The sequence below is a fragment of the Micrasema longulum genome, unplaced genomic scaffold (genome assembly GCF_059751315.1).
Source record: "Micrasema longulum isolate JH-2025_06_02 unplaced genomic scaffold, ASM5975131v1 h1tg000690l, whole genome shotgun sequence".
In the NCBI taxonomy this organism is placed as follows: domain Eukaryota; kingdom Metazoa; phylum Arthropoda; class Insecta; order Trichoptera; family Brachycentridae; genus Micrasema; species Micrasema longulum.
Window position 1 is genome coordinate 84,345 of NW_028277886.1, and position 12,363 is coordinate 96,707.

Sequence of the window (12,363 nt, forward strand, 5' to 3'; positions counted from 1 at the left end):
GGTAATATAAATAAGAGATATAAGAGTAACGACTTCAATATATACGCTTCAATATATATGTACTTTATTTGTGTTCTTATCTCTATAAATTCAGAAACACAGAAATAATGAATTAGTTGTTAGCCTGTAGACCCTGAGAGCGGAAGCTTCAGAATTTATTTTTAAAATGCCTGCCCATTATAAATTAACTTATTTCGATATCAAAGGGCTGGGGGAGTGTATTAAATATATTTTTGCCTACAGAAATGTTGAATATGAAAGTGAAGTAGTTATCTTGTTTACCGCAGAAGTTATAAAGGAAAGCAAATGGTTTCAAATGAAAAAAAGTATGTTGTTTTAAATTTTTTTTTGCAGTAATATAAGTTTTTTTATAAAAATATTATTGTTCACTATGAAGATTAATGTGCTGTGTTTAGCAAGTATATTCACATATTATAACTGGATCAAAATAAAATATTAAAAAAAAAGATTTCTCATAACACGGGAAAGTTTAGTTGATAATTATTTTATTACCCCATTATTAAAAAAAAAACATGGTTCTTTTTCATCATCACTGCGATTTTTAAAGCTAAAGATTAAAAAAATCACTGTTTGAATTTTGACTTGTTTACTCGTATTCACACCGGGCATATTTCTTTCATTTAGTTGAAATAACACAACTGACAATATAATTCGTTTACCTATAAACAACATAGCGGAGTGCGTATGGATAACTATTCCTGCCGGCAAATTAATCTTAAACCAAAATGTTCACATAGCGTGTGTCTATTTACCTCAAGGACGCAATTACAACACAGCGGTAAATTCTTTTTCATCATTATTAAGTTCGGTCCGTGACCAATGTCCCGGTGACGCTGTAATAGTGATGGGTGATTTCAATATGCCAAACATCACCTGGATTATTGGACAACATAACAATTCTCTTATACCGCACTCCGTAAGTCATCACACTGACGCTGCATTTATAGATACCCTATACTACACTGGACTTTTACAATATAATAACATTTTGAATCTCAACGGTAAAATACTTGATTTGGTTATTAGTAATATTGAATGCCAAATACTGCAAAGTGATTCACCTTTAGTAAAGGAAGACTCCCATCACCCTGCATTAAAGATCACACTTCTGGTAGAACCGGTTAATAGCTCTCTTTTTGGTGCTCAAAGGGAAGTTTTACTATTTCGATACGGTGATTACAATCAAATTAACAATTTTTTGACAAATATAAATTGGACAATTCTAAGTGAGATCGAAGATATTGACTCTGCCATAAAATATTTCTATAACAATATCAATAAAGCCATTTCTACATATGTTCCGAAAAAGTTATTTAATCCAAAAAAATATCCGAAGTGGTACAACTCCTCTTTGATAAAAATCATAAAAGAAAAGAAAAAAATACATAAAAAATGGATAAAATATGGTAATCCACGTGACTATTCTGAATTTTCAATACTTCGATCACGACAAAAGAAAGTTCAAAAAGACTGCTACAAATGTTATATCAACACTATTGAACGTGAAATACCACAAAATCCTAAAAAACTATGGTCTTACATTAAACATCAGAATAAAGGATCAAATACTCCACAAACCATATGCTTTGAAAATGAAGTTGTGTCAGGGGGAGAAAACGTATGCAATCTCTTCCTGAAATACTTTAATTCTATTTATTCATCACCAACCACAGCTTCAATTACATTCACAGAAGAAGAAAATACCACAGATCAATGGGCTTCTGATAATATAGGTTCTATAATTTTAAACAAGGTAGAAGTTTTTAAATATTTAATTAAGCTCGATGTAAACAAAGGTGCAGGCAGCGATGGGATTCCACCTTTATTCGTTGTACGCTGTGCGCAATCTCTAGTGACTCCGCTGACTTTACTTTTTAACAGATCACTTAAAGAAGGAATTTTCCCTCAAAAGTTTAAGGAAGCACTTGTCATTCCAATACATAAGTCGGGAGCAAAAAATTTAGCTAAAAACTATCGCCCAATATCAATTTTGTCGGTATTTAGTAAACTTTTTGAAAAAATAATATACGATCGCATATATCCCCTTATTTTAAAATATATTCCAAATCAACAGCACGGTTTTCTAAAACAACGGTCAGTTTTATCGAATCTTACAATTTTCACAGACTTTGCTATGCAAAACTTGCGTAGTAACAATCAGACAGATGTCATATACACCGACTATTCCAAAGCATTTGACAGGGTAAATCATCAAATTTTAATTAATAAATTACGGTGCATGGGTATCCATGGGGATTTACTCAAATGGTTTACATCATACCTAGAAAAAAGGTTACAGAGTGTAACAATTGAAGGCTATAATTCACACTTTGTAACTATACCTTCTGGTGTACCACAGGGTTCTCACCTGGGCCCTCTACTATTTAACGCATATACATATGATATAAACAAATGCTTTAAATATTGTAAATTCATATCCTTTGCTGATGACATGAAAGTTTACGCCTGCATTAAATCTCACACTGACTGTGCAAAAATGCAAGAAGATCTCGACAGACTTTTTCAGTATTGTAATCAAAATTTACTGGAATTAAATATTAGTAAATGTCATTCATTTTGTATTTCGCGCAAACAAACAACAATCAGCTTTCCTTACTCTTTTAATAATACCCCGATCTCTATAACAGATAGTCAAATTCGCGACTTAGGTGTTATTATTGACTCAAAACTAATGTTTAACATTCATATTGAATCAGTCCTAAAAAAAGCATATAAAATGGTTGGACTTATTATGCGAGTATCAAAACCTTTTAAACATGCGGAGACATATGAAAAACTCTACAAAACATTTGTTCGTCCCCAGGTAGAATACTGTACTCCTATTTGGTCACCTTACTATAATGTAAGTATTAATAGACTAGAAAGGGTCCAACAAAATTTTTTTAAGCAGGTCGACTACCGGTTAAACATTAACCTTTCTAATCATGCTGAAAGTATGCAGTACCATGGAATAAACTCTCTTAAAAATCGAAGAATAATGTTGGACCAGTTATTTTTATTCAAATTAATTAATAACAAAATTGATTCTCCTAACCTACTAGAAAGACTTCCATTCCGTGTGCCATCTAGACCGACAAGACAAAATCTTTTGTTTTACACTGAAAACGCGTCAACAAACTATTTTAAACAATCTACAATACCTAGAATATGCGACCAATATAACAATATATTTACCGAGGCTGATATTTTTTGTGACAATGTATGTAAATTTAGGTCAAAAATTATTGAAATTTTGAGAGAAGCAGACATTTAACATTATTATTATATAAATATTTTTTCATTTCGTTACTTTTACATTTATTATATTGAACATAATTTAAATTATTGTATTAAGTGTAAACAATTTTTTTGGTGTGTGCATGAGTTTCTTACTCTAATATACAAAGAAATTGGCAATATATGTGTACATACTGTTTGTTTACCTAGTAAAATAAAATAAAATAAAACATAGATTTTTAATAAATTGCTTGACAAACTCTTTTTCTGTAATTCTTAACTGCATTGTAAGTTTATATATTGATTACAAGAGTGGTGATTATTTTGAATGCAAAAGTATTCAGAGATAGTCAATGGCGAAGAACAAAAGGCAGTTAGTTAGACATATTATTTTTTTTATTTCTTTGCCGAGTATTTAATTGTTGGTATACTTATTTGAAACTTTAAAATGGTAAAACAATAAAATATTGTTGAAATTATCTTCCAGTATTTGTCTATTACTTATTTATAAGCAATATTTTTTTGACTTCCAAATATTTATGGTACTTTTAATTTATAAAAAAAAATTACTAGCAAGAAACAGTCGGCTATAGGCTATAGCCAACTGTTACATGCTAGAAAATTCGGCCTTTTAGGCCTCATTTTATCGGTCTTCCGGGCATCGCTTTATCGGCTCTGCAAGCCTCGCTTGGTTAAGATCTCGGATACCCGGAAATATCAACCCTTTATTTATTGTTGTTCGGAGCAAGTATAATGTAATAAAGGGAAATCAGTCCCTTAAAATAATGCTATCAGAACCACACAACATATTCACATATCATAGGCAGTCAGTAAGCGGTCCAAATATAAAAAAAAGAAGAACTGTAATTCTAAAAATACTTCCAGAGCTGCGCAAAATATTCAGATATATTAAACATCCAGGCAAAACATTCGGTTAGTGAGTGATCAAAATGTAATAATGAAGAATCTGTAATTAAAAATAATTCTACCAGCACTATACAAACATAGAAAGTAAAAACATATTTAACTTAAATTAAAGGATCTTTTGTAATAAAGTAAAAATAATTTTAGTTAGTGTTAATTATTCTAGTTGATTGGAGGCATTAAATGTATTGTACTAAACTTATAAGACATATTTATTATTGAATTACATATGTATTTGATTTCAGCAATGCCGTTTGGTCAGTTACCAGTTTTGGACGTGGATGGAAAGCGATTGTACCAATCCCAAGCTATCTGCCAGTACCTGGCCGGCCAACATGACTTGTTAGCTGGGGACGCCTGGGAAGATGCCCAGCTAGTGGCTATAGGCGGTTCTCTTCAAGACATCCTCATTAGTAAGTTCACTAGAATATTTCATAGCCTTTCTGTACTGGCATAAATTATCTATCTATGGCATCTATTATTGCGTCATGACGCATAAAAGTGATAATTTATCTCACATGTAATAATAATTTCATGAAGGCAGATTAAAACTAATTTTTGATACCTGCATTGCGATTCGTACGCGGATCATAGTGAGAACAAGATAATTAGGAGGAAAGTAAAAAGAAAGTTTTTTAAGAATGATCTTCATAATCCATTTTAGTGCTATTTTCATTGGTTCAAGGATTGAACTATGAATACATTCTTACTTAATTTTAAATCAAAACATTATTTTTCACAATTATTTGTCTTTAACTCAAACACTAAGCACTTAATAATATTCTTAGTGCTGAATATTCCAATTCAAATTTGTTTTTACAATCCAACATTAATTGGCTTCCCATAGTTTTGGGTGTTTAGAGTATAAATCAACGGTGTTTTACACTCAAATGATGCATCCAACCATTGGGAACATTTTCTGGAACAAAAGTCATTTTCGGCGAAATGTGGTCTAAAGATAGCTTTAACAATTATACATACAAATATTATTTGTTATTTTGCAGGGGTTGCGAGATTCTTTTACGAGAGGGATCAAGTAGTAAGAGCAAAACTCAAAATAGAGAGAGAAGAAACAATGCTCCCTTTCTACTTGGAAAGGTTTGAAAATATTCTTAAGGAAAAGGGGAACTACTTCGGCGGAAAGGTATGCATTCAAAAATACATTAATAATCAATTGTGAGAATTTGGCAAGCTTCAGATTTTTTGATCCAGGAGTGGTATTTTGAATCTTCTCTACCTCCTAGAAAGTGATTAATTTAAAGATGTTTATTTTATAATGCGACGACGCTTTGCTTCATATAATGGCCACACTGATGATTAAACGTCAAATGGTGTATAAAACTGCTTTAAAGTTTAAAAATGGAAATAAAACGAATACAGTTTGGTCAATTCAACCTAATTAAGTGTTTTGGGTAATGCTTAAGGTCACAATAATGTTCTAAATGAAAATCACCATGTTTGATTTCACGTGTTCATATTTTTTGACGTTTAATAATCAAAGTGGCCATTTATAAAACAAAAATTAGCTGCATAGTAAAAATAAATATCCCCAAATTAACTACTTTCTAGGGCAGCGGTTTCCAACCTTTAACTATTGTGCTTCCCCAAAAAAAATATTTTTTTTCCGCGCCTCCCCACGTTTTACTTTTTTAATTGTTATAATAATATAGACACGTTTTAAATAATAAAAACTTTATTGCAACAAAAAAACTGAAAATTACAATTAAAAGAATAAAAAGAAGTTTATGATCATATACGTTCATTTATATTTATTTTGGAGGATGGTACATAATCTAAAAATTGAGTGTGAGGGTTGTTGTTGTTTATCGGCGCAAAGTTTATCAAATCTTGGGAGTAATGTGGAGACTGCCACTTGAATCTTTTTTTCGACTACTAACCTGGCTCGATATTTGGTTTTTATTGCAGCAAAATAGCCCATTTTGCATAAATAAGACGTTAAAAAGGTAGAAGTACCTGCATTTCTTTGCAATACAAAAATTCATACTCTCCGCCAAGATTCATCCAAAATTATAATAGATAATTCTATTTTTTTTTAATTTGGCGCCTCCTCTGGCATAGTCCGCGCCCCCCAGGGGATAGAGAAGATTCATAATTGCCCCCCAGAGTAAGCAACCACGAGGTAGCAACTTGTTTCAAATATGTTTAATTTAGAATTGAAATTTATTGCAACTGAGAGGAAAACACTTTTGAAAAGGGAATATGGAAGTTTTGGCATTAACAAGGGTTATGACCTGCCATTGGCTGCTTTAAGTGGACACTTTACACTCTGTGTAATATTCACCATTCTGCATATGTTTGAACACGCACTTTTCCCAAACGCTTCCATCTGTTGACTTTTGTGAAGTAAAAGAGCTGATATCTTTATAATTATTCTGGGTGAGATTCGTCTGGTAGACAAGTTTCACCAATTAGGCAATGTCTAAAAATTTGCGATTTTTGTACTTCTTATATTATCATTTATTTTTAACAATTCAAGAAAGTACAAAAAATTTTCAGACTAGGCTGATATTACTTCCCTAGGGAGATACTAAGATTTTAATTTTTGCAAGAGAGAGAGAAAACATTTTTGAGGGAATATGGAAGTGTAGGCATTTACATAGTCAAAGTTTTTAACGTTACACGGTATGTAAAGTGGCCACTTACAGCAGCCAATGACAGCTCTCTAGTTATATTATAATCGTGATATTTTCCTAGGGAGTTAAATCCAGTCCTTGAGTGCAAACATTTGGAGTACATACTCAAAATATTGATGTTCAATTTACTTTATCTACTATATTTATTGCAAAATGTTGATGCCTGTCAAAATTTTTAAAAATCATAGAAACTTTTAAATTTATTTTTAGTTGACTTGGTTAGACTTCTACATCGTAGCGGGATTTGAGACCATAAACGGAATGATGGAAAAGGATCATATTTCTGGAAAATATCCAGCTCTGGAGGCACATTCCAAGAGAGTCTGGAACCTCCCAGGAGTTAAGGAATACATTGCTCAAAGACCACCAGCATCTCGCTAATTATTTCTGGATTAAAATATTCTTTAATTTTCCTACTGTGTTATTTACATACATATTTACAAATAAATTTGATAATTCACCCAAACATTTAAAGTTATTATTTTCTTATTCTTATTGTTTTTTTATTTATTTAGTTGTAAAATAAATCACCTTGACCAACTAATATACCTTTTAACAAAAATGTAATATACGATACATAATTATTGTCTTCTATTTTTAACTATAATATATGCCATCTATTTTAACTAGTCATGCTAGAAAATGGGAATCAAGTTGCGGTATAGCGGGGTTCAAATGTCAGACCTCAGATCCGCGAGACAGCTAACAATATTTTGAGTGACACAAGAACTGGATTCCACCCCCTATGGAAGTATAGAATATTACAAGAGAGCTGTCATTGGCTGCTTTTAGTGGCCACTTTACACACTGTGTAACATTCACCATTCTACCTTTGTTTGGACATCCATGTTTCTTCAATGATCGTAAGCCTTGACTTCCATATGCCCTTTTATTAAATGTTCTCCATCTCTGTTGTAATATGTGAATCTTAAAGTTTATATCTAATTTAAAGTAAGAACTATGCACGTTTTTCCCCCTATTATTTGACATAATATTCTGTCACCTAATAAGTGTACCTATGTACATTATTTTTATTGAAGATTGGTTGTTTACTCAGAAATCAGTGAACTGAATTTAGTATTTTAATTTAATGGTAGGCCAAAAATTCAGGCGAAAAAAATATTTAAAAATAACAGCTTGTCTAATTTACTATTGAGATAAAAAAAAAAACAGTAGATAATTTTTGATAGTGGGGTCAAAGATGATATTAAAGTCATTCAGATCTAAATTTATTGCAATGGAGAGGGAAACATTTTTAAGAAGTGATTATGGAAGTTTAGGCATTTACAGGGCTTATGACCTTGTCATTGGCCGGTTTCAGTCCCCACATTACACACTGAGTAACATTCACCAGTCTGCCTATGTTTAAACATCCACATGTCCTCAACTCTTCCATTTGTTGACTTTTGTGAAGTAAAAGAGCTGAAACCTTTATCATGTGGGTGAGATTCATCCGACTGAACCAATTCACCTACAAGGCAACGCCTGAAAACAATTTTCTATTTTTTATACTTCTTCCTTTACCAGTTAGTTAATTCAACAATGTTTTGAGTATGTCCAAATGTTTGCAGACTGGCTGGATTTCCTCCCTAGGGAGTTATTTAGATCTAAATTTGTTGCAACAGAGAGGGCAACAGGCGAATTGGTTCAGCCGGATGAATCTCACCCACACAATAATGTTTCAGCTTTTTTACTCACAAAATTCAACAGATGGAAGAGTTGAGAAAATGTAGATGTTTAAACATAGGCAGAATGGTGAATGTTACACAGTTTGTAAAGTGGCCACTTATGACAGGTCATAAGCCCTGTAAATGCCGAGACTTCCCAAAAATGTTCCACATCTGCTGCAACAAATTCAGATATAAATAACTCCTTAGAGAGGAAATCCAGCCAGTTTGCAAACATTTGGACATACTCAAAACATTGTAAAATCATTAAATATAATTGCCTACCTATGCGCATTTCTTATCTTCATATTATAGTGTCAAAGGGCAAATACAGTGTGCGTTTTATGTTCCAGACCGATGTTTTTTCAAATAACTTTTTAATGAAACACAATCTCATAATTTAAAATTAAATAATTGTTTTTTTTTTTGTCTTTGACAATTTGTTTGAAATACGATGTCGGTCAAGTGGCTGCCTCTTTCCGTGGCTAAAATCCTATCTCAGCCTTTCTTTACGAATGTTGTCCTTAAGCATCAGAATTGCCGTAGATTTGCTGGTGTACACAGGGGTAGTCAAATCAGAGGATCGTGGGGTCTAATCGATATCACCACCTTTTGACATTATTCGGCCGGGAAAAAGTTTCTCTGAAATTTTGCATCGTTACATGAGCTCTGTGTGACGTGGTACGATCCCGTAGGAACCTCAAATGATGTAACCCTATTGATCCAATTCGGGTACAAAAAAGATTTCCAAAATGTTATAATGGTTTTACAAGATCTTAATTTTTGTGCACGGCATCGATGAGAGGTGCCCGGATATTCACAAATACCGTGCCTCACCGCATCAATAATTTCTGGCGTGTGTTGGGTACCTACGTTGTTGTCCAGACTGTGTTTTATCTCCCAGTGTACGAAAATTTTCAAAAACATTCATAACACGCTGAATATTTGACTTGCTTGGCACCAACGAATCAGGCAATTTCGTTGGAGAATTCACAATTGAACGATTATTTCAATACATATTTTTTAAATACTTTCAACGCGTTATTGCCGCATTAGATGCTTCATAATAAATTGTTACGAAACACTCTTCCAAACTGTCAAATATGAGCCGACAAATGACAAACAGTATTATTATAATTCCATGTGACAACCAAACCAAAATGTCGGCCAAACAACATCAGTGGAACATAAAATGCAATCTGTATACTGTATACATACGAGTATATCAAGAAAAGGGTGCTGCGTTGGTTTGGACATGTAGAGCGAATGGACAGCGAAAGAACGGCGTAAAGGATCTACGATGTGAATGCAGAAAACGAAGAAGACCGAAAAAGACATGGCACTGTGGAGAGCACCACCAACTAGCCGTGAAGTTGGTGGCGCCCTCCACAGATGGTGACCCCGACGTGATCCATTTGTATGGATGGGTGCGTGAATTGATTTGAAGTTAAACGAGAAAGATGGATTACAATTGAAGTTATTTATTGAGTAGATATACACGAGTTACATCTTTACAATTTTGTACAGAAATAATTTACAATAGCGAACACTGGCAAGGAGCTGGTGGACGGGCGACACGAAATGCCAAGATGAAATGTGAATGTTTTTCCGATGCACGACGTTTAATAACTTGTCCGAGCTGACGTTGCTTCGGATTACGCGTTGCAGGCCAAAGCGGTGTTCGGCTCTGCCAACTTCATGGCTCGTTAGCTGTGCTCTCCACAGCACGATTAAGTCCATCAAATACTTGGAGATGGACATGTCAAAAGAAGGAATAATCGGCGTGCGTGCATGAGAAGATGTATGAATGAAGAGGAAGCGAGGTCTGTATGCAAAGACAGAGTGATATGGCGTTCTATCCTCTCTGCCTACCCCTACGGGGAAACGGCGTGATGGTTTGTTTGTTTGTTTTGTATATGTAGGTACTAAAATATGTTGGTATTTAAATAGTGAAATATGTGTGAGAAGTCAGAACTACTAGGAATAAATTATTTTCGATGAAAGATAACACGTAATAATTTTTAATTTGATAGAAGGTTTGAATTACCTGAGTTCAATTCTTGGCAGGGTGAACGCGAATCCGCGGACGATGGTTTATACAAATTAAAATTGTTAAATAAAAATTACGTTGTAAATAAGTAAAAGTAAAATATATTTACTTGTCTTTTCTTCCAACACTATCTTTTCGCCTTATTGGTGATGTTTGAGAACTTGTCTGATCAGACACTTTCCTTCCCCTTCTGTCTTTTTTCATCTGCTGCTTATCAATGTCCACATCAAAGGTTGTTGTCTCTCCAAACACTCCGAAGTTTTCACCGTAAATCTAAATTAAAACAAACAAATTGATCAAGCACATAAACACGAATCTCGCTGTTTTGACTCGAGAAAATCTGTCAGAAAAACAAATGACAACTGATAACTATAGACAACGCTTGAAACAATAAGAAGGATTTTGAATATGGAATAAAACATGTGAATTACTATTCATAGAAAATAAAAAGGTACCTGTCCGATGAGGAAGTTCAGTGCTATGAGAAATAGACAAAAAATGTTTTCTTAAAACTGGTGAAACCTAGAGCTGAAGTTTCTCGAAAATGTATGCAGATATTAATAAAAATTATAAATATTTAAGAATTAACTTTGTGGTCAAACATTTTACTTACTGTTATTCAATATTTGTATATAACCACTTACCGATTTTTCTATGCCTACCGATTTCGAGACGTACCCGTCTCTTCGTCATGACACCAATTAAACCAACATGCAAAACCCACTATCCACCTTCACCATAATTGTTGCAACACATAGCAGCTTCACATAGTTGTTGCAATAGTGCATATTTGTCCTAATAAGTGCATGTGCTTATTGAAATGCTTGTCATGTTGGTTTTATATTTTTGTGCAACAGCTGTGGTGAAGGTGTATAGTGGGTTTTGCATGATGGTTTAATTGGTGTCCTGACGAAGAGACGGGTACGTCTCGAAACCGGCAGACATAGAAAAGTCGGTGAGTGGTTATATACAAAATTTAATAACATTAAATTAATAAAAATATTTTTAAAGAAAGAACTACAGTAAACCCCCCTATAACGTACACTAGTATAGGGTTTTTTTATAACGTTTGCTGCAGTTTTTTCCTATAACGGTGGTTTCCCGTATAACGCAGCAGGTCTGTGTCCCTTGACCTTGATAGACACGTTCAGCGGAACTAACATTGATGACTCATTGGCACATCGCTGCTCTGTCCCAGGGATATTCATTTAAAAAAAAAAAAAAAATATTTGGAAGTTCAATAAAAAAATACATTTTTTAAGTAAGCATTACCAACGTTCTTTATATATATTCTCAATTTATATATAATATATTCTCTTTCATCAATTATATAAAATAAGTGTGTAAAATCAAGTTAAGTCATAATAAAGATTAAGTTTAGTGAAAGATAAGAATAAAGAAATAAAATTGAGTTAAACATAAGAAACTACATTTTATTTAATTAATAATAAATTAAAAATAACAAAATAGACTAAAATTAATTTACATACACAACAATAAGGATTAGGCATTTGATTTAAGATACATAGACATATATAAGATACAGTGAGTAAATATGTTCTACTTGGAATAAATAATGATCAATTAAATCGATGCACACTTAAAAAAATTGAAACTTAACATGTAAAAATGCGTTCAATAATTTAGTAACAGCGTGTGCCATTGTTTGACAAATATTTCGTCCCCATTACTTTATTTGACGAGTGAGCTATTATTTTTATTAGTGCTAACTAGCACCAACTAGGTATATAATCTTAGTGCTGAACTATGACAGTTTTAGGGTGTGATCAACCTTACTCACTTTCAAGTA

At 33.0% G+C, this 12,363-nt stretch overlaps 2 protein-coding genes across 2 annotated transcripts in view; one reads left to right on the top strand and one right to left on the bottom strand.

Moving 5' to 3' along the window:
• Positions 1–12,363, bottom strand: part of unc80 (unc80, NALCN channel complex subunit) — a 106,866-nt gene that overhangs the window by 34,192 nt on the left and 60,311 nt on the right. Inside the window, 1 exon segment of the mRNA XM_088229642.1 lies at positions 10,663–10,826. Coding sequence (XP_088085768.1) covers positions 10,663–10,826 — 164 coding nt within the window.
• On the top strand, positions 104–7,304 carry LOC148279641 (glutathione S-transferase-like). Its single transcript, XM_088229641.1, has 4 exons — positions 104–326; positions 4,428–4,595; positions 5,187–5,326; positions 7,047–7,304. The coding sequence occupies exons 1-4, from the start codon at positions 167–169 to the stop codon at positions 7,215–7,217; spliced, it is 639 nt and encodes a 212-aa protein (XP_088085767.1). The 5' UTR covers positions 104–166; the 3' UTR covers positions 7,218–7,304.

What these genes read in the sequence shown, in the direction of transcription:
- LOC148279641 (XM_088229641.1), top strand. Translation starts at nt 167, where the DNA reads ATGCCTGCCCATTATAAATTAACTTATTTCGATATCAAAGGGCTGGGG. An exon ending in ATGGTTTCAAATGAAAAAAA is followed by an intron (nt 327 to 4,427) that starts GTATGTTGTTTT and finishes ATTTGATTTCAG; the next exon opens with CAATGCCGTTTGGTCAGTTA. An exon ending in TCTTCAAGACATCCTCATTA is followed by an intron (nt 4,596 to 5,186) that starts GTAAGTTCACTA and finishes GTTATTTTGCAG; the next exon opens with GGGTTGCGAGATTCTTTTAC.